The sequence below is a fragment of the Uranotaenia lowii genome, chromosome 3, assembly GCF_029784155.1.
Source record: "Uranotaenia lowii strain MFRU-FL chromosome 3, ASM2978415v1, whole genome shotgun sequence".
NCBI lineage: Eukaryota > Metazoa > Arthropoda > Insecta > Diptera > Culicidae > Uranotaenia > Uranotaenia lowii.
Window position 1 is genome coordinate 40,753,820 of NC_073693.1, and position 27,436 is coordinate 40,781,255.

A 27,436-nucleotide genomic window follows, 5' to 3' on the forward strand; every position below is an offset into this window, starting at 1 on the left:
AAAATCGGTAACTGAATCCGAAAATGAAATTCAAAAAAATCTCAGTAGAACAGTTTTTAAGTAATGCTTTAAATACAAAAGTATAGAAAAATAAAAAAAATAAGTGCAAGTGCATTGATTCAAATTTCTTGGAATGCATAAAAGTAATTTGAAATCTATTTTTTTTGCATATTAAATATGAATAAATTTACCATCGATCATCTGAACTTCGTTTTTTGCGTATAATGCGCAACAGTTTTGTTGAAATAACTAAATTTATGATAGAAAAAATGATATAAAACGCATTTTTTTAAGTTTTATTGTTAACTAGCCACTTGAAATCTTTGCTCAAGATTGGCACTGAGGGTAAAAAAACAGATTTTTAATATGCTACCATCGAATCTTGAACTGTCGATAAAACAAAATTTTCTCTCAAAAATGCATTGATTATCATTTGTTCTATCATAAATTCCCTAATATCAACAACGATTGATCAAACACAAAAATGAAGTTCAAACGATCGATAGCAAATTTACTTACCTTTAATATGCAAGAAGAAATTTAAAGTTAATGTTTTTTAGTCCGAGATATTCAAATCTAAATGAATGTATTTTTGATTTAAAATTTCCATTATTGCATTACTCAAAAACTGCTCTACTGAGGATTTTTTGAATTTTATTTCCGGATGCAGCGAACGATTGTACATTAAAAATTTGGGTCGGTCAATAAAGTTCTTGAGTTTTTCTTTTTTAATTTTGGGAAATAGTGTAATTATTTTTAAACTCAAATTTTTTTTCATGTTCAAGTTTTTATGTGTTAAGCTATAAATTAATAAAGAATATTAATTTCCTAAAATTTTTTAAAATTATGAATAAAATATTTCTAGAATTATCTGGCAACTATTATAATATAGTGCTGAATGATTAAATTGTAACTTTTATCGCACAACTTAAAACTGCATTCTGTTTTAGTGAAAATTGATCAAAGAATTTTTTTCGGTGTTGTCAGTAATTTTTACTTCTAATTTTAGAAATTCTAATTGATAACTTGAAAAATTGCTTGGAAACTAGCTCGTTTATTTTGATTGAAAATCTGTTAAAAAAACTGTTCTAGACGCCTCAATAATTTTTGTCAATTGTACATTGAATGAAGAGAGTCTGGTAGATTTTCAGGGATGCCAAATTTTTCTCTTTCCTGGCTCAAAAATAGACACCGTGTATAGTTTTAGCGACTAGAATTCAGATAGTTAAGTTTAATCTTTGCTTTTTCTGAAACCCTATCAGTTGTTCTGAACTTTAAATTATAGACCTTAAATTTTGAAACCAGAACTCCTTACAATAAACTCTAAAATTTAAACTTAACTCTGAAATCCGTACCCAGAATGCTGAACTCCAAATTTTAGAAAATAACTTTTTTATTTGAAAATGTAGGCTCAAAGGTTAAACTCTGTGTTTTCAAAATGTAAACTTCAAGCTCGTAATCCCAACCTCAGAAATCCTTCTAAAACTCAGAAATCAGATCATCGGCTGGTTACCCTGGCAAAGATAAGTTCGGTTTGTTTTCTATGCTCCGATTTTGCCGGTTTTTTGGATGCTTTTGGACACTTTTTAAATTAGTTCGAAGATTGTACTTACGTATGATCCGTTAGAGAAGATCCCAGAAGTGGTTGCGACATCACAGATTGTGTGTACGGTGCTATTTTCCGAGTGCAGTTTCTGGTTTTCCCTTCGGTTTTGGGCGAATCGCTTCGGTCCGTCTTTAAGCGATCCCCAAAAAAACGTGACCGGAAAGTGTATGAGTGGTAGTATCAGCGGGACAGCTTGTTAAAAGCAAACATTCCCCCAAACACTAGTGTGTTGAGTGCGAGAACGCATTCGCGTGAACAATATTTTGTTTATTTCGCGCGATGCAATAGTGTGATACAGTGGTAGAAGAGAGCGAGCAGTGAAGAAAGCGAGTGCGACAGTGGTATTGGTTTAGCTCGAATCTGTTAATCGAGCTCTGGTTTGGGTCTTGGCTACTCGAAAGCATACTGCTCGAAGTCAGTAATGCTCTTACAGTTTTGTACAAAATAATAGCTACGCTCATAAAGTCGTAATATCTGAAATCTTTTTAAAAGAAGAAAAAAGTAGTGATCACGGGGAAGGGGCCTTATAGTAGTATCTGAGGAAGAATATTTCCCTAAATCAAGTCTCCCCTCTTTTTGGCTGATTTTTTTTTGGTATTGGAAATCAGAAAATAGAAATAGTGAGAAAGGCGAAATAAAACTTCGCGCCATGAATGGCGCACCCCCCGGGGGTGGGGGGTCCACGGAGTATGTGGATTCATCCCCCATCCCCCCTTATATGCGTTCGTCAACATTTGACGGTCGCAAAATATATCTGAAGGTACAGAGACCAGGAGAAAATTCCACACCACTTCCGAAAAACCCATTCTGGTTCGCGTCAGCAATGGAAGCTAAAATTGGAAAACCACTAAGGAAAGAGGTTGAAATGGCGATCGACGGTAAGGGACTTAGCTATACGCTAAGCACCTACAACATTCAGCTTGCAGAAGCTTTAAAAAATATAAAGGAACTGGACACCAACACGGCGATAGAAATCATCGACCACCCCGGACTGAACAAAACACTTGGAATGGTATATCTCCAAGAAACTACCGATGTAGCAGAAGATGAAATTCTGAAACAATTGCAAAATCAAGGTGTAATAGCGGTGAGGAAAATTACGAAATTTGTGGACAAAAAGAAAATTAATACCCCGATGATGGTTTTGACTTTTGGCAGCACAAGATTGCCAAAAGAAATCTATTTTGGATGGATGAAAGTTTCTATTCGAACATATTACGAGAGCCCTATGTTCTGCAAAAACTGTTTGAATTATCGTCATACAAAAAAACGATGTGAACAGTCTACACGTTGTACACGTTGTTCGGGAAACCACTCGAACACCGACAATAATTGTCAGGAAACTTTTCGTTGTCCACACTGCCCTGAAAATAATAACGAGCACTCCGCGGCGGGACGTAAATGTCCGTTATATCGCCATGAGGAAGCGGTCATTCGTTGCAAAACGGATGAGTCTATTTCCTGGGCAGAAGCTCGGAAAAGGGTTGGCCCGCTTAATGCCAAACCCACCTATGCGTCGGTCACCGATGACGACAGTGCTAAAAAAGATCAAATCATCAAAAAACTAATTGAAAATGTCCAGAAACTCACAGCTACAATCGAACAACTAACAAAAGAAAATCAGAAAATGGCACAAGATCACAAAATTTTCAAGGAAAAAGTTCAAACATACTTCCGCGAAAATAATCTATCTCCATCACTATCTACACCTGCAAAAGACCGTAGTCGATCAGTAACTCCGTTGAGTAGATCACAAAACACAACTTTGAACCAGCAGCAACAAAGAGAACAACAAGAAAACTTCCAGACACCAAAACCCTTCACCAGACAATCAAGAAAAATGCAAGCAAATCCAATTGAAAATACCCAAACAGACAAAAAATCCACCGGAAAGCGAGGACCACAATCTCCCCTGGCAGAAAAGACAGCATGTAAAAATATGAAGCAAAATAGAAACCCAGAAGACAGTACAGAAGAAGTGCAACTCTCTTCCGAAGAAGAAGAAACTACGAATCAAACGACCAAAGGGAAGTTTTTTCGTAGCTAAAACAAACGGAAACAATAATACCATCATCAAATCCACTACCACTATAACGCCACAAAATAATCAACATACCGCTAAAAAACCATCAACCAGCCGCCAGGAGGAGATTCCACCCCACCGGAGGTTCGAGGGGCTTGAGCATCAGTCCCTCGGTAATATGTGGAAGCGATCGGTATCCATCCAGGACGCTATCCTCATACCTGTTGAAGGTGATCCGACCTCCACTTCCTCGGTGGGGGCAACGTTGTCCCAAAGCCTTCGCCCCCCGTCGACTGCCCAACATGATCCTGGGACGCCAGATGTGCGTTGGAAGCATGTCGTACGGGGGCACCCGGGACACTTGCGGGTAAGTTCCTCAATTTTAACTTTGCGAACAGTTTCAAACGCGAATCAATTTCCCAGGTCATTCCCCACTCTGCTGCGTCCACTGACAATAAGCCAACCACAAATAAGACATATTCACACGACACCTAGATGGGACCCCGGCGAAGGGACGAGCCGAGGACCCGTTCACAGAAACCCACCACCCACGCAAGTATCAACAACAAATCGAACGGCCACGTCACGATCGGATCGTTCTAGGGGACAGTTGCTTGTTCTCCAATGGAACATTCGAGGTTTCTGGTGCAACGAACCGGAGCTAACACGGATGATCTGGGGTAAGTTGCCAATTTGTATTATGCTACAGGAGACCATGACAGACATCTACAGCGCTTTGCTGACCAAAAATTACTGTGTGTACACATCCCAATATTGTCCGGGAAGAAGGAAAGGTCCAGCTGTCATGTTTATTCTGAAAGAAGCACCACACGAACTGATCGACGTAGAGGCGGAAATCCCAGCGGTAGCAGTCAGACTACTTTCCCCAGTGAAAGTAACTCTGATCTGTATATACAACCATTTCAAATCAGGCTATTACAACACAGCGGAAAGGGCGTTGAGAGTTCTGATGTCCAACCTCTCCCCCCCATACCTTGTTGGAGGAGATTTCAATAGTCGACATGCCACCTGGGACAACTTCACGAACAACATGGGTGAAACTGTTGCCAGGTGGGCAACTGATCATGAAATGGCACCGCTTAATGACGGATCAAAAACGAGATTCAGTCCAAATCAGGATAAACAAGACACCGCCATAGATATCTCTTTTGCGTCTACTCACATCATTAGCAAATTTAAGTGGTCCACCCAATCAGACCCTGGCAACAGCGATCACATTCCCATAATCATTGAGCTCGATGGTACCTGCCCCACTGTTCCTGTTGTCAAAAAGTGGAAGCTCAAAGAGGCCAACTGGGAAAAATATGCCCAAGAAATAAGCGATGAACTACTTTCTATTTCACATCCAAATATTCAAAACATTACTCAAACCATTTTTCAAACCGCCAAACGATCGATACCACGAACGACTGGAAAAACCGCGTCCAAATTTGCTCCTTGGTGGACGGAAAAAATCGGCGAGCTTATTGAAACTCGGAAACAAAAGTGGAAAATATTAAAAAGAACTGATAGAGCAGCACTTGAATGGGAAGCCCGAAATGAAGATTTTCGCAAAGCTAGAGCAGATGCACGATCAGCAGTAGAAAAAGGGAAAAATGAGGCGTGGAATGAATTCTGTAATTCATTTAACCCGAGCACTCCTGCCTCGGAAATGTGGCAAAGGTTTAGCAAGATTACTGGGCGAAAAGCGAACCGAACAAGGAAAATGTCTATCGAAGGTAAATTCACTGATGATCCACAAAAAATAGCAAATCACCTAGCAGACATTTTTGAAAAAAGTTTCACTGTAAGCGAATACTCTGGAACACTTGCAGAAACTAGTTATCTCCCACCACCGACCATCCCCGAAAACAACATCATGGACAAAGATCTCACAGGAACAGAAATGTTTATCGCCCTAAACAAATGCGCCGGAAAATCTACAGGTCTAGATGAAATAACATACAGCATGATCAAAAATATGCCTCCGGAAGCAAAAAAAATCGTTCTTGAAACGTTCAACAAACTATGGCAACAGGGTGAATATCCGAAAGAGTGGAGAAAAAGCGTGATTATCCCAGTACCAAAACCAGGAGATTTAAACAGCTTCCGACCAATTTCTCTAACATCGTGTTTGGGGAAAATATACGAACGAATCGTCAATCGACGACTGCAACAGTATTTAGAAAACCAAAAGATCATACATCCAAACCAACATGCCTTTCGAAGTGGTAGAGGCACAACTAGTCACCTTAGCCACCTTAAGGATATCCTGACCGAACATCGACATGCCAATCTGCACTCGGAACTAGTTTCTCTGGATCTTTCCAAGGCTTTCGATCGAACATGGAGACCGGGCATCCTAAAGGCTCTTGAAAAGGCTCAAGTCGGAAACAGAATATACCAAGTTGTTAAAAACTTCTTAGACAACAGATCTTTCTGTGTTGCAGTAGGTGGAGCTTTCTCATCAGACCGTCCCCAAGAAACCGGTGTACCGCAAGGATCAGTACTGTCTCCAACACTTTTTATCTTGGTTATAAATGACGTGTTCAAAGTTATTCCGAAAAACATATCGGTGCTTATTTACGCGGATGACATCTTACTGATTTGTGGGAGTAAGTTTGTAGCGGTTTGTCGGAAAAGACTGCAACAAGGTATTAATAGAATATTATCGTGGGCAGAAAAAAGCGGGTTTGCTATTAATGCAAAAAAGAGCACATTGTTGCATACATGCTGTGTTACTAGAGGAAAACATCGATTTGGGAAAATGCAAAAACTGTTGGCCAACGAATCAGAGATCAAACAAACGAAAACAGCTAGAATTTTGGGAGTAGAAATGAATAACAAAGGAAACGCCAGCAACCATTTGAAAATACTCATTAAGGAATGTTCTGCACGTATACGTTTCCTGAAAATTCTAACATACCTTGGAAGCAGGGAAACTCTAATAAAAATTGGTTTTGCAACAGTCATATCAAAACTGTTTTACGGCTGGGAATTATTCGAACCTGAAAACATAATGAAACTAAAAACGGTTTACACCAATATGTTGAGAACAGTATCCGGCGCATTCTGCTCAACTCCACTAGAAGCCCTCTATGTCGAAAACGGCGTGTTTCCATTCGAATTTCTGGTAGCTGAAAACTGGGCCCGAAAAGCTATATGGGTAGCAGAAAGAGCAGACAGTAGTGAAAACTACTTGTTGAATCGAGCAAACCGACTGATGATAGAAACAATAAACTATTGTATCCCACCTATTTATCGACTCCTTACCGAAACAACCAAACAGTGGAATGAGAAACCTCCTACGATTGACTGGGCAATTAAACACAGATTCAAAGCTGGTGGGAACAAGAGATCAGCTGTCAGCTTGTTTGCAAATCTAAAAAACAGTAAATACCGGTTCAGAAGGGAAGTATACACCGATGGCTCACTAGCAAGCGGAAAAGTGGGATTCGGTATTTTCAACCCAACGGAAGAAAACATTTCTCAAAGCCTTCCAGAATACCTCTCAATTTTCTCGGCAGAAGCTACCGCTATTGATATAGCGGTTCAAAGAGCCAACGAACCAACTGTAATTTACACCGACTCAGCAAGTGTGCTTACTGCCTTAGAATCCGGTATCAAACATCCGATCATCCAAAATATTTTGTATCAAAAAAACCTTAAAAATGTAACGATGGTCTGGATCCCTAGTCACGTTGGTATTCTGGGTAATGAAGAGGCTGATCGACTCGCAAACTCAGGAAGAAACGGAGAGAGATACGCTATAAATGTACCAAAAGCGGACGCGCTGAAATGGATCAAAAGAATGATGAAACTACATCACGAACGAAACTGGCAAAACCAACGGAATATAAAACTTCGAGAAATAAAATCTACTACGGAAAAATGGAATGATAGGAATGATAAGAGAGAGCAAAAAATCCTTACTAGACTGAGAAACGGCCACACTAGGATGACCCACAAACATTTAATGGAGGGAAAGGAAACACCATTATGCGATGCATGTGGTGTCCAACTGACAGTGAAGCATATAATTATGGAATGTATGAAATACGACGACCAAAGACAACTGATTCTACCCGAAGGCAGCCTGGCGGAGAAATTAGAAAACGACCGAACAAAGGAGAAAAAAGTGATACAATTTTTAAAACAGTGTAAACTATTTAACGAGATTTAAATGTAAATCCAAAACAATTTTCTCGAGGGTGAAAACTGCAGGTTAATCCCTCGTTAAATAAACCGTACAAAAAAAAAAAAAAAAAAAAAAAAAAGAAATCAGATCTCTGAGCTACAATGTACCAAAAAAAATGGAAGCACGCGCACTGTCACTTGGATTTTGAACTTCCATTACTTTTTACGCTGATGATAATTTTGTTTCAAATTTTCTGCGTAAGATACATCAACACCAGGGCCGTAGGAAGAACCGACTCATGGGGGGGGTTTTGGCGACTGATTTTTTATGAGTTTTTGCCCAACAATGCACGAATACAAAAAAAATGAAACGAATTATGTTTGTATGTTTATTCAATTTTAAGTACTTTTACATTAAAATTTTGCGTATTTAATCGTTACTTTAGAAAATTGGTCCTAAATCTAGAAAGTGAGCTAAATTTGCTTCTATTGATGGTTAAAATCTTTGAATTTTTAAGAGTCCGATGGATGAAACTTCGAGGATTTGAGCATAAAATAAGCTTTTTTTAGGAGAGTCTTCCATTTCTTTAAAAAAAATATATCTAGCCCAAACTATTTTTCAAATTCAAATATTTTAACCTTTGATGAAATAAATCAAATTTCCAAAAAAAGTAAGAGATAAAAATCATTAGATTTCGGGATCAAATTTTCAAATGTTTTGAATATAATAATGAAGGCTCATTCTACGAAATGTAACACACCATTTGCCGTTACGAAATTATCTGTGTTAAATAAGCAGAATTTTGTCTACTGGTTTCTGAAATATAAAATACCAAATTTTCATGTCCTGAATGTGTGAATAATGTCAAACAATACACTGGGAAAATATAAAATTTTGTGCTGATTTTTAGGTGAAGATTTTTCTTTACCAGTAAATATTTTTTATGAAGAATCAATTCCATGATAAAAATCCTGTGGATGATTTTGTTTAAAAAAAATGGGTTTTTTACGGATAAAACAAAAAACTCAAACTTTTACCATTAATTTGTGATTTTAAGCTGAATTGTGCCCTTTCAAACTTATTCGAAAGGTCGGAGTAGGCCTTGTTTGAGTGCGGACGCGTTTTTCTGTCTGCTCGTCGCTCTGCAGTTTTAATTTTTTCTAATTATTTTTCTAATGGAAAGTGAAATTTGTGAGAAATAGAATGTTTGTTTTATTGTGTCAATCAGAACTGAGGTGTGGAGTAAATTCAAAATGTTCAAGTGATTTGTGGCAGAAAAAGTTGGACATGCAACAACAATGGATGCTTCAATACGGAGAACGGCAGTCGACAAAGACGGCAAGGGCAGGAAATCCCGGTGAGAGCTTTCCGATTTTATTTTTCAATACTTTGGATACTTTTAATCTACTATGGCTTTAGCCTTTGTTCTGTACTGAAATTTTGTTAACAAGAAAAGTTTCCACATCCGAAAGATTTCGGAAGTTTTTTTTTCTATGCTTGTTTTCAGCAGCTAGAAAAATCGTTATAGGGTTCGATTGCTTTGATCATCCAAATACTTGATGCATTTTGTTTTTTTTTCTCTCAACATGATTTATCATGAGGATTTAATAATATTTTCTCATAAAATCGAATTATTTATTTATTATTGTCATCCATTTGTGCGGACTGCACTTTATAGACAGCTGAGCTGGGATTGTTAGTAAATCAATAAGTTACTGAAAGACACGCATCTAAAAGTTTTTAAATAGGTTTTTTTAACGCTTTGATGCAAAACATTTTTCTAAAAATTCCGAGGCTTGGTTGAAATTGTGCAGGTGCAGTGAATGTTGTTTATGTTTTCATTAGTTCGCTATTCAAATCGCAGGAAACAGGTAATCTTGGTGTTCATATGTGTATGTATTATTTTTGGTGCTGAAATCTTTTAGAATGGAAAAATTCTAAAGATTTCGGTGCTGTATTAATAATTTTTCTGCTCTTACAAATCTTTTCAAAAGCGAGCAATGGCGCTATAACCATGGTCGTTGACCTGAGATGAAGGTACAAGGATCCAGAACTAAACAGTGTATAATGGTTAAAGAATTTTCTTTAATTTTTGTATTGTTAATTTTTGGACTCTATGTAGAAAAACCTCATTTCCATCCCCTGAAGGAAGAAGCGCAAGGCCCAACACCAAGGAGCATAGAAATATCTTAGCATCTATGCTCCCAACGATTGAATATTAAATGAACATGGGAACGTATGGTACTGTTGTCCACGTTTCTTCCTCCCCTGGTTCCAGTCGTCTCTGCGTCCAATACTGCACAGTGGGCCCGGCCTTGATAAGATGAATAGTAAATGTATTTTTACTATTCACCGGGATGCTGACAAGATCTGGCTGTGTACGTATCATAAGCATAAGCATAAGCATAAGCATAATTTGTGATTTTAAGCTGAATTGTGTTTAGAAACTAATTTCGTTTAAAAAATTTAAATGTAGAAGTTAAATTGACAAGCAATTTTAACGCATTAAGAACCGCGAAGAAATCTATGACGAGAAACGCCAAAATTCAGCATTCTATATCTCAGAAACCCCTGGATTAAATTTAACATTTTTGATTAACGGCAAATTTTGTATTCAATTTTGTCGAATAAAGTTCAACACTTAAATACAGTCCATTCAAGTTATTCTTCGAAGTGTAGAACAATGTTGGCAAGCGAAAACGGGATATCTCTAGCACTTTTAATTTTTATCCGAATTTCCATACGATTTCTGAAATGTACAAAATATACGATTTCCGAATCTTCAGATCAGAATTTTATAAGCCCTCATTCATGAATTTAAATTCTGTAGTTCAGGTTTAATCTAAATTCACTATTCAAATTGATTATTTTTTATCTTCATTGTGAATCAGAATTAAAATATTAATTTAAATAGGATCTGAATCTTACTTTTCAATTTTGGATTGCCATTGCCGAAGCTTTTAATTTTCGAATTTTGTGTAAGAATTAAGCTCAAGAACTACGACTTTGAATATAAAACAAAATTTTTCTTTGTTTTATATTCGGAAAACTATTATCAAAGTATTGAAAATACATAAGATCTCGAAAAACATGATTCAAATTTGATATGAAATTCAAAAACGAAATTTAAACCATGATTTCAATGCAGCTTTTCATCATCAATAAAGAATCAAGAAAATCAAGAATCCTGAACAGGATACTGAATCCGAAATACGAAAATAAGAATACAATTCTGGTTATGGGAATTATGGAATCAGAACCTTCGAAATAGATTTAATTTAACTCGAAGTTTCATATTCAGACCTGAATTTCGAGTGAGAAAATTTTGAATAATTGTTGCAGAATTTTGGACTTGAGATGGGTTTTTGGGGTTTTGGCATTAGTTTTTAGACTAAATTGTTACTCTTGATTAATCTTACTTTATTATCATAAGTTGGTTCTGAATTTAAAATTTTGAGTGTAGAGTAGAATAACTTGCTTGCTGTTTTGGATCCTCATGGGGGGGGTTTAACCCCCAAAACCCCCCCCGTTCCTACGGCCATGATCAACACACTATTATTTCACAAAATTTGAGCTTTCTTAAATACATGTAGCCGGAGTAACAATTTAATTCTACCAAAAATGGATTCAGAAATTAGAAAATCGTTAGAAAATTTAATGAGAAATCTCCTTTTAATCTAAAAGTTTATTCTTCTTGTTAGGCCGGAACAAATTTAAAATCCTTTTTTGTCACTTGAAGTTGGAACTTACGAAGGGGGAATTCAATTAAAATAAATACAAATTTTCAATAAATTAGAACAAATTGGACAAAAGCTTGCAAGCAACGAACTAGCATACAATATAAATTGCACAAAATCGAAAATTTGAGTTATTTTAGATCGAAAATTTGAAAATATTTCAAATTCAAAATTTGATACAATTCCCACAGTCTACTGCAATTTTTTTTAATATAGAGACAGTCTACTGTTTGACTTTTGTCCTTTAAACTGTTTTTTCGAGGAGGAGTTTATCAAATTTTATAATAAAATAACCTCAAATTCAATTATTTCTCACTTCTGGATTTTAGGAGAAGTCGAAGAGTGGAGAGGGGCCTTATTGTTCTGGCCTTATTATGATGTGAAATTGCATTTTTTTTTCTTTTTAAATGATGTATGAATATGATACAAAAAGCCTCGCTTATATGAGTCACCTACCTAGTCATTCGAATGACAAAATAGTTTGAAGAAATTTAATTGATTATTTAATTTTTCTTTGTGGAATATTTTTTTGAAAAAAAAAGTTTAAATTTCATGGATCCATCTGTTTATTTAAATAAAGGACCTGGATTTTGGTTTGAAATCTGAATAATTTTTTCAGTATTTAATCGATTGATTAAATCAGAGATTGATTGATTGAAGTGCGTTTATTCGGGAGGGTGCCGTGCGCCAAGCGATTACCCCCCTCAGAGATTGGTAATCTTTAAAAACGAAGTTTAACGAACACAACATATACAGAATTTTAATGAAACTTGATGTATCCTCGAAGAGATTATTTTCGAAGATATGATAACTAGCATCTAAAAAATGCTAAAATTACCAACCCACAGAAAGTGTACAATGTATGCCCTGACCGGAATTCGATCTCATGACCGTTCGCTTAGAAGACTTGAAGGCTATCCTCTACACCACGGGCTGCGGCACACGGCTTTTGTGTGTTCAAGAGCTCAATTCTGATATTTGAAATGATACAGGAATCATAATTTGATAGAGAACATTTACAGTGTCGGATGGTGGACAAAAATTGAAAATACAAAATAAAACACTTCATATAAAACCCGCATTTTAACCATGACGTAAAAAACATTGGAAAAATCCTCCTTTCGAATCATGTAAAATTAAAATAAATATTTGAAAGTATTTATTCATTAAAAGGTTCATATTCGAATAACAAAGTTAACATTTCTTCTCTCTTAAAATACTCGATCCATCACCGTTCCGGCCAGTTCCTTGATGAGACACTTTTTCCTTTTGTAAATCCGTTTGATGGGCTTCTTGATACCATCGACAAGACTTCCGCCTCCAGATTCATTACTTTCCGAAGAGGAACTACCACTTTTATCTCGGCACCGATTTCGGTGCCGATGCCTATGCCAGCTTCCAGAATCCCGCTCCACGGGATCTCGGTTTTGGTCGCGATGGTGGTGATGATGATGATGGTGATGATGGTGGTGATGATGTTGTGTATTACCAGGAGTGTTACTCGTTTCAGATGGAACCGTGGAATATCCCGGACCCGATTGAAGGAAAGTCATGGTACGATCTGACCCAATGCCGGTTGCTCGTTGAAGTGCGGCTTGAATCTACATAAAAAATTGTAGTCTAATAGAATCCTAACTTTGAAAAATAAAAAATCCAACGTACCTCCTGTTTGATCCAGTTTAAAAAGTAAGCGGTATCAGTCACCTTCAAATAACCTTCCGGATTACAGAAACCATCTTTAGTGTCCAGTGCCGAAATTACTCCCCGAACGGTCCAGACACCATTCTTCTCGAAAAACATTCCTCCGCCGGAATCTCCGGTACAAGCATTGGAACCTTCGAAAAGAGGTTTTACTTTAAAAATGTTACTAAACTATAGAATTTCGTTACCATTAATTGATCCCACACAGAGAACGCCAGCTGTTTCTAGACGAGGATTCCCTCCGAGAACGCACTTGAAAGCTTCAACTACCGGGACAGTTGTCGACTGAAGTATGTTTGAGATGACGAATGACCAAGGCTGTTGGTAGCCCCAGCCTACGATCGAGCCGGATGATCCTTGGAGATTCAAGTTCTTCGAATCTTTCTCTTTCGGTAAACATGCCGGTTGGATGTAATCGTTGAACGGCACTGTTGAAGTTAGTTCCAGAAGGGCGATATCGTTGGTTTTGCTCGATGCATCAAACTTGTCGTGAATGGTGACATTTCTAACTTGAACTTCTCTCATGTGCACGGAACTTTCGTACAGATCGTTTTGTCCAAGTTGAACTACCAGTTTTCCTTTTCGTGGCTGCAGTGATCCATCCAGAACACAATGAGCTGCCGTCATCACGAACTGATCACTTATAAGAGTTCCACCGCATGCGTATTTCTTGTTGCGACCATTGACCTCGAAAATGCCCACATGCCAAGGCCACTGTCCTCCAAAACTTCGCACTCCATTGACAATCAAATGCCTGATGTCTATTTTCCTTTCACCACAGTTTTTGGGGTCCTCCTCCTCTACTTCTTCCTCGGAGGAGTCTCTGAACACTATTGGTATTTCCGTTGCGGTATCATTGCCGTTCATTAAATTCTTTAACCAGCTACGGTAGTGTCTAACCTTGATGAACCCAGCGTATTCCTTGGTGTCACATACCGAACCATCCTCCGAGCGTAACGCGGTAAACGAAACAATTCCTCGTAGGATCCATCGCTCCCGAGTGTAAGTAACCAAACCACCACCTGAATCACCGTTGCAGACACTGGTCCCGTTAGCATAGCCTGCACAGAACATTCCATCGTAGATCGTGTCCGAGAATATCGTTGGATTACTGGCCAAGCATCTGGTATAGTTTACGAACGGCAACTCGGACATCCGCAGCCAATCGGATAGGGCATCCACTTCCGTCAATCCCCACCCGGCCACCTTTCCGTATTGTTGGTAGAAGCTAGGCTCCTCCGTCTCACTGAGATCCACGCAAACTGGCAACACTCGAGGCGTATAAATAGCACGTTTGCTAAACTTTACCAATCCGATGTCATGTTTGTGACTATCCAAACTATAATCCCTGTGCATGTGTACCTCCTGAAGTCTCATGATTTGCACACATTGATCCGGCTTATCTAGCTCATGAGCACCCAACCAAACCCGCATATCTGTAGGAGCCACCGTCACGCCATTATTCGGATTGATCAAACAGTGGGCGGCCGTTAGCACAAACCATTCGTTGATCAGCGAACCTCCACAGCAATAGCTAAACTCTCCCGATTCAGTCAATCGATGCAACAGCCCAGCATGCCATGGAAACTCTCCTCGCAGTGCTTCCGAATCCCGCCCGGGCAGCACGAGTCCCGGCCAATGTGTACTAGCCGATCCGCAGCGTACCCGATCCAGAAGCCGAGGGCATTGCTGATGCTCAGGCGCCGCTAAGACTTCTTTTGAATGTTCACTAATCAAAATTAACAAAACAACCACAGCGTTCACCGTCCAGGAACGCATCGTGAAGGCAACTGATCTCAATTGTTGAAACCAAGACGGCGACGACGACTGATTTGTTTACCTTCTCCTAATTGTGTCTTAAGCGGGTAAAAAGCAGAAGGGTCGTGGGAACGATCGAGGCGGTACAAGAAACTGCGCTGATGATAAGTGGGTTAGTTAGCTTGGTCCTCATTGAATTTCGGCAAGACATTTTCGGATGATTTGGCTGTTCCGAGAATTCCAGCTTATCAAGAATCCTCAACCGCGGAGTCACAGGTAAGCAGATGTAACACTTTTAAAAGATCGAACCAAAATTTCAACTTTTACCATCCACACAAAGTTGTCAAATTCATATTATTGAATACATTGACCAGCAGAAAATTAAACTAAGTTGACTGATGGCAGTAAACTTTGCGTCCCACAGTCTATGATTCGATTACTCGAAAGGTGTCGAGAGCATTTCGCCAAAATGTAAATACGCAATTCATGATTGGATTACGCTCATATCAACAGAGGGGTGTTTTGTTTGTTTTTTGTTGTTTTTTTTGTTGCTGTAGGAATTGATTGATGTTGCACTGACGTTTGCTAGCTCTTGAAATTATTTTAGAATGAGCATTAGAATTAATTCTGTTCTACTTCCACTTGGTATATTAGGAGCATGTTACATGTTATCAAAGAAACACTTGTGTATTTCATTGTTGATTATTCTCGCAAAAGAAAAAAGAAACAGCTGACTATTATCAATATGTTGAATTATTATTCAACCTGGAAAAAGGATGTAATTGTCGATATGAAACCTATATGTAAATTATCACTGTGTTAAACTCTTTTAGAGGACAGGGAGATAGTCAATAGTCGTCAGAGATGTACTGAATGTTATGAAAAAAATATTTTTCCAATTCAAACATTCCTTTGTTCTTGCAGTACATTGTGAATAAACCGCTCTTGATAGTTGGTTACTGATAAATCGAACAAGATTTTACAGTGAGTAATATTTATTAGCTTTTTGAATAGTGGAGGGCGCTAATGTAGACTAAGAAAATGTTCACGGTTGTGTATACAAGAATACTTTCGTTTCCATAGAGATGACCAGTCACCAGCATTCTTCGATTGCCGATTATTCCAACACCCACCTTGAATCGGTCAATAGTAGAAAGAGGCGCAGCTACAGGTGGCAAAAACGTCCAGGTTCCAGAGCTTTGGTGAACGAATCCGCAAGTTGTTTTGCTGTTCCTATTGCTACGAACCTTGCATGTGCCACATGTTCTCGCAGGAAATGATGTTTCACATCAATATGCGTCACTCGCTTGTTTTCGGAGTTTGTGGCCATCGTAATGCAGTCACGATTGTCTTCAAAAATCTTGAACGGTTTTCCAGGGGGAACTTGCTCAAGAATTCAGTTCTTCTAGAATTCCTTGCAGTCACAGTCATTTGGAAGCAGCTATGCTTAAGGCTGTATATTCTGCCTCACAGGATGACAATGCAACGGTTTGTTGCTAACTACTGGCCCAAGACACCGTGTTGCCGAATGCCTTGAAGACAAAACCATTTCACGGATCTCCTATCTTCAATATCCGACGTCCAATGCGCATCAGCGTCCCCGATCAGTGCTTCAACCTTTTCGTCTCGCTTGAATTGGAGCTAGAGGTCGTGCCTTTCGTGAATCAGACCACTCTTTTCGGCCTTTGCCAGTGTTCTTTACCAATTTTTTTTAAAACCTCCCAAGTATGCAAACACAACGGAAATATCAGGACGGATACACAGCATTGTGTAAATGAGACTGCCGAGTTGCTCACGATACGGATGACAGACCGGATTTCCTTCATTCGTTGGGAAGAAACAGGCCTACAGTTAAAACTTACGGTTTTGGATAGGTTCCAGAAGATCCCGTACACTTCACCGGTGACACTTGCTACTCTTCGAGGAGAACCGAAACATCACATTGTTTTGTTCGTTTGTTTTTCCATGCAAGTCTCAATTGAGAACAACAGAACCGATGATTGCTTAGGACAGGTGATAATGATCAACGCGGTTCAAATGTTTACATCATCACATGGTTAAGCGAGACTACTCGAATTGGGTTTCTGGTAACACAACGGTATTCTGGGTAAGAGTATCAAAGTACTCATTGAAAAATGAGTACTTTCCCGGTTAGGGAATATGAAAAGTGGAAAGTGATAAATAGCTATCGCTGATGTAATGTGTAGTTGTTTAAGGACTTGACGAACAAACCTGAATAAAGATAACTCTATTCCACCACTGAAACCTGCATTTTCAACACAATCTTTCATGCTGGATTTCTCCAAAACACGATTTACGGCGACTTCTTGACCCAAAGATATCGAACCAACAGCACGCTCATATCTAATCTTAATTCCGAGAAAGTGGTTTACTTCCCCAAGGTCCGTCATCTGAAGGTTATTGGTTATCTGCTCCATTAGCTCCAGACGATCGCCAACGATGAGCAGGTCATCAACTTAGATGACGATATACACCCTCCCTCGATCGTCGATTCGGGTATATAAACAAAAGTCATGGTACCAGTAAAACTGAATGACCTCTTCCTGGTTCTCGGTTTTACTGGTACCATGACTTTTGTTTATATACCCGAATCGACGATCGAGGGAGGGTGTATATCGTCATCTAAGTTGATGACCTGCTCATCGTTTCAGTTTATTATCCCAACAACGTGGGCTTCCCTTGAGCCCATACAGTGATCGTTCCAACTTGTACATAAAATTCGGCTTTGTGATGAATTCATCGGGTATGACGTCTTCTTCTTGTTCGCCGTAAGGGAACGCCGTCTTGACATCGAGTTGTTGAAGAACATCTTTCGGTGCACCGTTACAGCCAAAACAGTTCGTATTGTAGCCAACTTAGCAACAGGAGAGTAAGTTTCGCTGAAGTCGACGGCAACCTTCTGCAGGAAACCTTTAGCGACTAAACGAGCCTTGTATTGCACTCGTTTTCCATTTTCGTCTTGCTTGACCCGGAACAACCATTTGGACTTCAGAGGAACCACGCCAACTGGTCGTTCAACCAGCCACCGCACGTAGTTGTTAGCCAGGGACTTCAGTTCTTCATCGACCGCTTGCTTTTAGAAAACCTCATCGTCTCGCTCAGAAATGTCCTCATGAGCTTCAGAAGTATCGGAGAAACAGCATTTACCTACCAAAGTGGAGGCAATATACATACATATTTTTAACTTCTGGCTTGAACGATGAGAATTATACAAATTGGACGGTATTCAACACCGTTTTCGTACATCCTGAAGGTATGCGAGAGAGGCGCAAGTTTTGCTCTTAATGCCTGCAAACCGTTGCCAGCGACGATATTTGCTGCTTCTCACATTGCACAATTTTTCCAAATGGACCATCTGGTTTTCAAGCAATCTGGTCACACTGACAAAAAACCAACGTACTTAGAAATTGCTTGGTAAGATTCAACGATCTAGACCAAAATATATGTTTATTTCTGAGTTGTTGTGTATGTTCAGAGTTCTGACGTTCAATTTTTGAATCCGGATTCCCCTCCACTGTCCAGGGTTTCGAGTTCCAAAAATCATATTTGAGCTGACTCGGAGCTGAAATGATTATAACTATAACACATAACAGTTGAGAGTTTTTTTAGTTTTAAGCCTTAAACGCGGATGTTCAATGTCCAAGTTCAGAGGTCTGGGTTGAAGTTGCGTTGATCAGTGTTGTGAGTTCAAAGTTTCCGCCCTAGATTTTAGTTTTCAGAATCGAAATACCACAGATCAGAAGCCCAATTTGAGGGATTGTGATTCTCGTGTTCAGAGCAAAATTTTTTAAAACTCTAAGTGAAAAGTTTAGAGTCCAGATTTGGAGCTAAGTTCAAATTTTCGGGATCATAGTTCAGCCATAGTTCATTTTAAGTACAGAGTTCCGAAATTAATTAATTCGATTAATTTATTCGATTCAAAGTTTAGAGTTTGTGTTGCCGATTTTTGTTAACGACTTTGATTTTGACACTTGAATTTAAATCCAACCTTATCTTCAAAACTCATGATTTGTACTAAAAAAACGCTTTTCTAGCATTTAATTTCGAAGTTCCTAGGTGTGGGACCGGTTCAGGGGGCCATTGGAGAACCGGCGCGACAGTCTCAATTCCTGCGTCCAATTGAGGATTGTTTGCTCCGTGACGAAATGCACAACCGTTAAGGAGCACGAAAGACGAACGAATGGGTACCGATTGATTCGGTGACGAAAGCCCATTGGCAAGAGGGAGAAGATCGAAGCGAGAAAGATAGCAATCGTTATGGGTATGACGATGCTGGCAAAAAGTGCTGCCAGTTGTATTGTTTAGCTCAGGGGTGAGCAACCCGCGGCCCGCGGGCCGCATGTGGCCCGCGAGACCCTTGTGTGCGGCCCGCGAAGCTTTTTTCAAATTTTTATTTCTTTTTTCTATAATAAATAGTTAGCAAAATTTCGGGTTGTCAACTTTTTTCTGGCATTTTAAACGATTATTATGTTCTGTTCAAGGCTTAAATGCAATATTGTTTATTGGTATAATGTTGCATTGGAGTGTTTTTTTTTTCATTAGTATACTTTTTTACTTCCACTTTGAGAGCAAAATCCATTAACGTGAGTCAGAAGAACAGCCAAAAATCGGAACATACACATGGTCAAAGGAATTTCGAAGCCGGTTTAGTGAAGTCATTACCTATTTTTTATTTCAAGAAAAAATATAAAATTGAACGATAAAAAACATGCTCAGCAGATTTTTTTTTAAATTATTCTATCCAATGGCAAAAAAATTAAACTTAAAACTGATATATTTTTTTATTTCTGAATATTGACGAAAATTACGAAAGTTAAATAATAAAGCCTGGGTGAACGATTTTAGATTGTTTATAAATATGAATCAACCCACAAAAATTATTAGTTCTTGATAAAAACAATTGATATCTGAAATTCTGTGATTCCACCCAAAATGTCTTTGAAGATTATCTGTGATGCTTTTTTCAGAAAATTGATAGAAAATTTATCACAAACATCGATAAATTGAGTTATTTCACTTATAATTCGCAATCCACATTACCATAGTCAAAATATAGCTTTAGAAATCCTATTCTTATGATATCTAAATAAGATTAAAAATGATAAAAATTAAGATAAAAATTCTAAAATCAAGAACGTAATTTGGAAGATAGTTGCTTAAAAAAACGTGAAATTAAAAATTTTTCTGTGATTTCGACAACCTTGCTCAACATCGGAATGCAATGATCCAATACAGAACTTCAATTTAAACAAACGAGCTTTTTAACGTTTGTAGGAAAAAAAAATTAGGCTTTGAGGACAAGTTTTAATGGTGAAAAAAAAATCACAGAAAGTCAAATAGCGATTCAACGTCCAACGCTAAGAAGACTGTGATTTCTTTAAAAATATATTTATCACACTCTTAGTTATCACTGTGGTAAACTCCGAAAGATTTTTAAATGGAAGTGATGACGAATGGTATCATCGGTTTAAACAAGAATGTTGTAAGAACGAATGTTCGCAAGGAAGTACTATTAAAAACTATTAAAAATTGAGAGAATTTAAAAATGTCAAAGATTTGGCGAGGTACCTTTTCAATATCGTGTTTTAAAAAAAGCCGTGTTGTTACTGCCGTGAATTACTGTTTTCAAAAACGTGAATTCGTTTTAACTTTTCTTTTTCAGATTTGTTTTCGCCAAAAATTTGTAGTTATGAAAAATGACGTGAAGTTCTGATAATTATCACAAAAAAAAATATTTTAAGTGCGGCCCGCCGACAAGATTTCAAATTTAATTCGGCCCGTGTTGGTTCAAAAGGTTGCTCACCCCTGGTTTAGCTTATTGCTACATTTGACATGATTGATTTACTCATATCCCACACTAGGTACAGAATGAATGCATTTCCTTTTTTGTTTTGGAACTTGAATATTAATAGATTCGGTTATCTAATTGGTATTCTTTCTAAAAAAAAAACAGGAATATCAAACCCAAGATTATCTGTGTATTTCAAGAAAAAACCTTAAACAACAGCCCCTCCCGATTGAATGACGTCTTGTTGCGTATCCGATCCGCCACCGAGCTGGCCATCTCCTTCAGCATACATTTCCGGTGCTCGTAGAACCGTTTGATCGACTGCGTGAAACCGGCGCTGCCATCTGTTTCGTTCGCCGTTTGCTCCCGGCAGCGATTCCGGGTCCATTCCTGATACCTATGTCGGTCCCGCGGATCCCCCACAAATACTCCGGCACTGTGAACTCTTGAGGTTTGGTGGGAAGAAGCTTGAGGAGGAGTTGATTTGGAAGAAGCCGTGGGATATTTCTTAACAGATTGTACCAAAGTTTCGGTCTGGACTGCTTCCAATCCGGTAGAACGTTGAACTGCAGCTTTCATCTAAAGGAAAAATGTTCAATAACCTAGGACGATTTTTATTTTGGTTGGAATTGAACGAACCTCCTGCTTGATCCAGTTTAAAAAGTGAGCCGTATCAGTCACCTTCAAATAACCTTCGGGATTGCAGTAACCATCGTCATTGTCTAAAGCTGGGATCACTCCACGAACTGTCCATACTCCGTTCTTCTCGAAGAATATTCCTCCACCGGAATCACCGGTGCAAGCATTGGAACCTTTGAAAAGAGGTATATGTTGATGAATGTTCTATAACTATAGAATTTTGTTACCATTGACTGATCCAACGCAGAGAATTCCGGCTGTTTCAAGGCGGGAAATTCTTCCGGTAATACACTTGACAGCGTCGACTACGGATACATTGGCTGACTGCAATTTGTTTGAGATGACAAACGTCCAAGGCTGCTGGTAGCCCCAGCCTGCGATCGAGCCGGATGATCCCAGAAGATTCAAGTTCTCCGAGTCCTTCTGTTTCGGTAAACATGCCGGTTGCATGTAATCGTCGAACTGGACTGTTGAAGTTAGTTCCAGAAGGGCAATGTCGTTAGTTTTGCTGATTGGATCAAACTGTGCGTGAGTTGTGACGTTCCGAACTTGAACTTCTCGCATGTGCACGGAACTTTCGTGCAGGTTGTTTTGCCCCAGCTGAACTACCAGTATTCCTTTGTGTAGTTCAGGGGATCCATCCAGTAAGCAGTGAGCTGCCGTCATCACAAACTGGTCACTTATGAGAGTGCCACCGCAGGCGTACCTCTTGCTACGGCCATTGATCACAAAGATGCCCACGTGCCAAGGCCACTCCCCTTCGTAACTTTGCACTCCATTGATAATCAGATTTCGTTTGTTTACCTTCTTTAGGCCACAGTTTTTGGAGCCGACTTCATCTTCTATTCGATCAAAAGAGTTTACAGACGCTGATGATTGATCGGGTTGCAACAATTTCTTCAACCATTTGCGGTAATACCGAACTTTGATGAAGCCAGTAAATTCTTCAGACTTCTTCCCGTTATTTGACTCTAAAGCTGTAAACGAGGCAATACCTTGAAGGATCCATCGATCCCACGTGTAAGTAACCAAACCTCCACCTGAATCACCATTGCCGATACTATATCCATCCGCATACCGTGCACAAAACATTCCTTCGTAGATCGTGTCCGAAAATATCGTCGGGTTGCTAGCCACGCATGTGGTGTAGTTTTCAAATGACTGCTCAGATACCCTTAGCCAATCGGAAAGAGCATCCACTTCAGTAAATCCCCAGCCGGCCACCTTTCCATATTGCTGGTAGAAACTAGGCTCCTCCGTATCACTAATATCTACGCAAACTGGCAATACTCGAGGCGTAAATATGGCGCGTTCACTAAACCTCACCAATCCTATATCATGTTTGAAACCATTCAAACTATAACCATCATGAACGTGAATCTCTCGAACCACCTTATTCTGCACACACTCATCCGGCTTGTCCAGTTCGTGAGCTCCCAACCGAACTCGCACATCTCCAGGGACCTTCGGAAAGCCATTATTCGGGTTGATCAAACAGTGGGCGGCCGTTAGCACAAACCATTCGTTGATCAGCGAACCTCCACAGCAATAGCTGAACGCATCCGATCCGGCCTCTCGGCGAAAGAGCGCAGCATGCCACGGAAACTCCCCTGGCAGTGCTTCCGCTTCACGACTGGGCAACGATTGTCCGGAAAAAGGAGGAACAGCCGATCCACACTGTACCTGATCCAGCAGAGGAACGCATTTTTGATGGTTGGATCCGGTTGATTCGATTTCTTTGGCAGCTGTCAAAATCAATAGAATTATCACAGCCGTTACCGTACCGGAACGCATCGTGAAGAATACTGACGCTCCAGCAGCGGTTTGAATCATTTGATTGCAGACGAATGTTTTGATGTTGTTTACGAGTTGCGTCTCGAGAAAGAAATAGAAAACTACAAGATCGTGGAGCCAATTATGACACGGAATTGGCGATAAGCTGATTAGTGCTCGTTTGAATTTGGCAATATTTTTTGGATGGTTTGCTTGTCCTGGATGTTCAGTTTTTTCCATTCAAAGCAATCACAGATGAGCTAATTTTAGACAGGAGCTAGTTTTCCACAGATTATTAATTGAAGGCGTATCTTTCTATTTCGTTGCTCAATCTATGTTCATATTTTTTCAAGTTTTTATCTCCCAGTTTACCATTTGTTAAATTTAAAAATTCTACTGAATAAGTAGTTTAATAGTAGTAAATCCTTAATTTAAAATAAACATTCCAATACCGTTTTCGTTTTTCTGAATAAACAAAAAAAATCGTCTCCCGGGACGATGCAAATATATGGTTGCTATTGGCGATTTGCAGCTAGAAACGACTCTCAGAGGGCACTGCGATTGAAATGATGATGTTATCGATTCAAACGTCATTTCTCATAGTATTTTTTCAAAACATGAAAGAAATTAGCAAAATTTCGTTATTCAAAGAAATGCTTGTTAAGATAGGGTTGGTGAATAAGGTAAGAAAAAGTGATGTTCTCAATTGTTAATAGTTTTTAAAACCAGTTAATTCTTATATCTCTGATAATTTTTAGTTTTCTGAAAAAAATGTGCCGTTCCCATTTTGAAACAACCCGGAATCAAAAAGCTATGAAGTTTCCTGTTCAACTTTCGGAATCAAGACATGGAATGGATCAGGATTTTTGACTGTCTTGCTAGAAACCGCTCGTAGTCAATTATTTCCAAGTATTTGGAAGATGGCGATTTCCTTGCAGGTAAAATTTTTCACCATTTCTAACATTGATTGGCTTTGAAAATTTATATATTTATGAAACTTAACATTTTAGATGCTTGAAGAAATAACTCGGTCAAAAAACAAACTGCATTTTTTGATTGCTCATCGCAGATCGCAGGAAAGCGAAAATTAGTCTGCTTTTCCAAAATCTAACTGATGCAAAGAATTGAAAGCAACTGCTCAATGTTAACATCGTTTGGAATTATCTGCCTTATGTTTTATTGAAATTTGTTGACACACGTTATTCCAATATACTTTTTTTAACGTTTTATTCTATCTTTACATCATGCTCGAGCATCATCCGTAGACGAAAGCTCTACTTTTCGGAACATTAAAAAATAAATTGTTGAAAACCATTTATATGATAGGGTCTCAAACTACCGAATCAAAACTAGTGAAAAGACCAAACATATATTTAACTTACGTGTCCTGATTCTGATTTTTCTTCCAAAACTGGATCTATTTTGCTTGAAAATGTCGGATAGAATCACAAGCGAAGTTTTGCATATTTATCAAAATGATTTCTAACAGGAAAGCCTGTTGTCGATCGCATAAAAATTTAACATTGATTTTGTTTACGTTGAATATTATATTTTTACGCAAAAATCATCTGAACTACTAAATTGAAGATTTTCTTACTCGATGTTGTCATTTTTATTAATCGAAATAAAACGGGTTCTGCAAAAAACTTTATTTTAAAAGCAATTTGTATTCACTGCCATGTTAGAAATCTGCTATCATCACCCTTTGGTTAGTACTGTAAGTGAAAATCAGTTGGCGCTGCATGTCAAAAAGTTTTGCTGCAAATCGCCCTCACTTTATGCTCACTCCCAACAATGACAATTTCTATGGGTTGCAACCACCTGCTTTAGGTTCAAACTTCGACTTCTGAATTAATAAACAAACACAATGACAGTAGATATGGCAAAACTCGTGAATAACTAGGTTGCCTCGGCTAATAAACGAAAACTATATAAATCACCTGTGGAATTCAGTACCATCGATCAAATGAGAATGATTTTGAATCATGGAAAAACTTACCTTTATTTCGATTAAAAGCTACATTAAAGGAACCAATGGATGGATAAGGTTCCAAATTAAATCTTTTTGGTAATTTAGTTCATTATTTTGCTAACATTTTATGAAATTTCAATTGTTTCAAAGCTATCGGAAACTACCCAAGTAACGATTTTAGCTTTATTATGGTCAGCAAAATTTCGTTTGGACTATAGCATTAATCTTCATAAAATGCTAAAGCGCATTCTATAACATCACCTGGACTCTAATAAGGCAAAAATTAGGCTATTTTGCCCTACCCTAGAAACGTCATCATGACATATCATTGTTGGTCATAAATGTTGGTCACCAAAGCTTTTAAAAAGCTATTATTAAACATGTTAGGAATTTTTGTTTTTTCGATTCTGTGAGTTCTCGGAGTTTTATTTTTATTTTTTCCAGCAATCATAATGGTTGATGAATGATGATTGCATTATTGAGATATGATCTGGTAAAATTAATAACCAAAATACCAATGTTTTAACCATATTATGAGCCTCTTTTGTACTGCCAGTCAAGATTTTAGGTAAAATGTGTATGAAATAGTATCTTTAAAAAAATGCGCCTCGTCAAATCTGATGGTCAATCATGATGGAATTGGAGGGAAATGGGCCTGAAAAAATATTTTCCAATGCTTGTATTGTGAATCCATCAACATGGCGTCATTTTGTGCCCTTCGATTTTGCAACCAACATGGCGCTAGTCAATTCGATTTGACGTTTCTCTCGCAAGCCAACCAATTACACGCTTAGGATGAGTTCCTCATTTCTGAGTTGTTAATCCTTAGTACAGTAAATGAGCACAGACATTTTAAATAAAAACGAATTGGTTGTTAATCACCCGCGGAATAAATCATGAGTTGAAGTCAAATTTCGATGTCTGACGCCATCTTGAAACCCAAGGTGGCGGCTTCCGCTGATCTTTCAAATGTTGTAAATGACTTAAAATCGCATGAAACCCCATCTATATTGGTATTGGGTGAAAGGGCTAAACGAGTAGAAGTCGATTTTTTCTTTTCGACGCCATCTTGAAATCCAAGATGGCGTCTTTCGCTGAACTTTGAAACGCTGTTAGTCACTGAGAATCGCATGAAAGGCCCACAATATTGGTATTTGGTGAAAGGGCTAAACTATAAAAAGTCGAATTTCGCTATCGGACGTCAACTTGAAATCCAAGATGGCGGCTTCCACTGAACTTAAAAATGCTGTTAATCACTGAAAATCACATGAAACTCCCACAATATGGGTATAAGTTGAAAAGGATCAACGAGTAGAATACAAATTTCGCTATCAGGCGTCATCTTGAAATCCAAGATTGCGGCTTCCACTGAACTATAAAATGATTGAAATCATTGAAAGTCACTAAAAATTCCTACAATATGGTCATTGGGTAAAATGGCTTAATCAGTTTATGTGGAATTTCTCTATTAGATCATCGTGAAATCCAAGATGGCGACTTTCGCTAAACCTTAAAATACTGTAAATAACTAAAAATCGCATGAAACCTCCACAATATGGGTATTGGCTAAAAGGGCTAACCTAGAAGAAGTCAAATTTCGCTATCAGGTGCATCTTGAAATCCAAGATGGCGGCTTTCACTGAACTTTAAAATGCTGTTAAACACTGAAAATAGCATGAAACTCCCACATTATAGGCATTGTGTTAAAGGACCAAACGAGTAGAAGTCGAAGTTCTCTATCAAACGACATCTTGAAATCCAAGATGGCGGCTTCCACTGAGATTTAAAACTCTGCAAATTACTAAAAACCACACGAAAGCTTTACAATATTGGCATTCGTTGAAAGGGATAAACTAGAAGAACCAGACCCTGATTGTTTTTGGCAACCCGCTCGAACATTTTGTGTTGTCAAAATCGAATTTTGTTTTTACTTAGTACTACATTTTTTATCATGTTTTTGATGCATTTAGCACTTTTCGTGTTTTGTCGATAGTTTTTGTTTTTTGCCATATTTGCTATTTATGTCATTGTATTATGTCTATCATGCTAATATGTCTAAATTGTATTGGTCCTATGAAAGCGAAAACTATAAGGTTATGTTGTTTCTGTTAATTGTTTGATTTAGGGACATGTGCCAAAATCGGATGTTTCGAAAATCTAATATTGCCAAAAACGATCGAGGTCTGTATTGTGGTTGCTTTGTGCGATTTTGGGTCACTTACAGCATTTCAGAGTAAAGCGAAAAGAGAAAATCGACTACTACTCGTTTAGCCCTTTTAC

The 27,436-nt window shown here is 38.3% G+C and overlaps 3 protein-coding genes across 4 annotated transcripts in view; all 3 read right to left on the bottom strand.

Annotated features, from left to right (window-relative positions):
• Positions 1-27,436, bottom strand: part of LOC129756799 (uncharacterized) — a 510,097-nt gene that overhangs the window by 269,748 nt on the left and 212,913 nt on the right. The gene's annotated exons all lie outside the window — the stretch shown is intronic.
• On the bottom strand, positions 12,647-15,224 carry LOC129756802 (polyserase-2-like). Its single transcript, XM_055753826.1, has 3 exons — positions 13,394-15,224; positions 13,167-13,339; positions 12,647-13,105 (listed from the first exon to the last, which is right to left on the bottom strand). The coding sequence occupies exons 1-3, from the start codon at positions 14,982-14,984 to the stop codon at positions 12,716-12,718; spliced, it is 2,154 nt and encodes a 717-aa protein (XP_055609801.1). The 5' UTR covers positions 14,985-15,224; the 3' UTR covers positions 12,647-12,715.
• LOC129756801 (transmembrane protease serine 9-like) lies at positions 20,955-23,402 on the bottom strand. Its single transcript, XM_055753825.1, has 3 exons — positions 21,639-23,402; positions 21,412-21,584; positions 20,955-21,351 (listed from the first exon to the last, which is right to left on the bottom strand). The coding sequence occupies exons 1-3, from the start codon at positions 23,242-23,244 to the stop codon at positions 20,968-20,970; spliced, it is 2,163 nt and encodes a 720-aa protein (XP_055609800.1). The 5' UTR covers positions 23,245-23,402; the 3' UTR covers positions 20,955-20,967.

Excerpts from the sequence above, each read along its gene's own strand:
- LOC129756802 (XM_055753826.1), bottom strand. The coding sequence starts at position 14,984 with ATGCGTTCCTGGACGGTGAACGCTGTGGTTGTTTTGTTAATTTTGATT. Across the intron at positions 13,340-13,393 it reads CTGTGTGGGATCAATTAATG|GTTCCAATGCTTGTACCGGA; the intron begins GTAACGAAATTC and ends CTCTTTTCGAAG. Across the intron at positions 13,106-13,166 it reads TAAACTGGATCAAACAGGAG|ATTCAAGCCGCACTTCAACG; the intron begins GTACGTTGGATT and ends TTTTTTATGTAG.
- LOC129756801 (XM_055753825.1), bottom strand. The coding sequence starts at position 23,244 with ATGATTCAAACCGCTGCTGGAGCGTCAGTATTCTTCACGATGCGTTCC. Across the intron at positions 21,585-21,638 it reads CTGCGTTGGATCAGTCAATG|GTTCCAATGCTTGCACCGGT; the intron begins GTAACAAAATTC and ends CTCTTTTCAAAG. Across the intron at positions 21,352-21,411 it reads TAAACTGGATCAAGCAGGAG|ATGAAAGCTGCAGTTCAACG; the intron begins GTTCGTTCAATT and ends TTTTTCCTTTAG.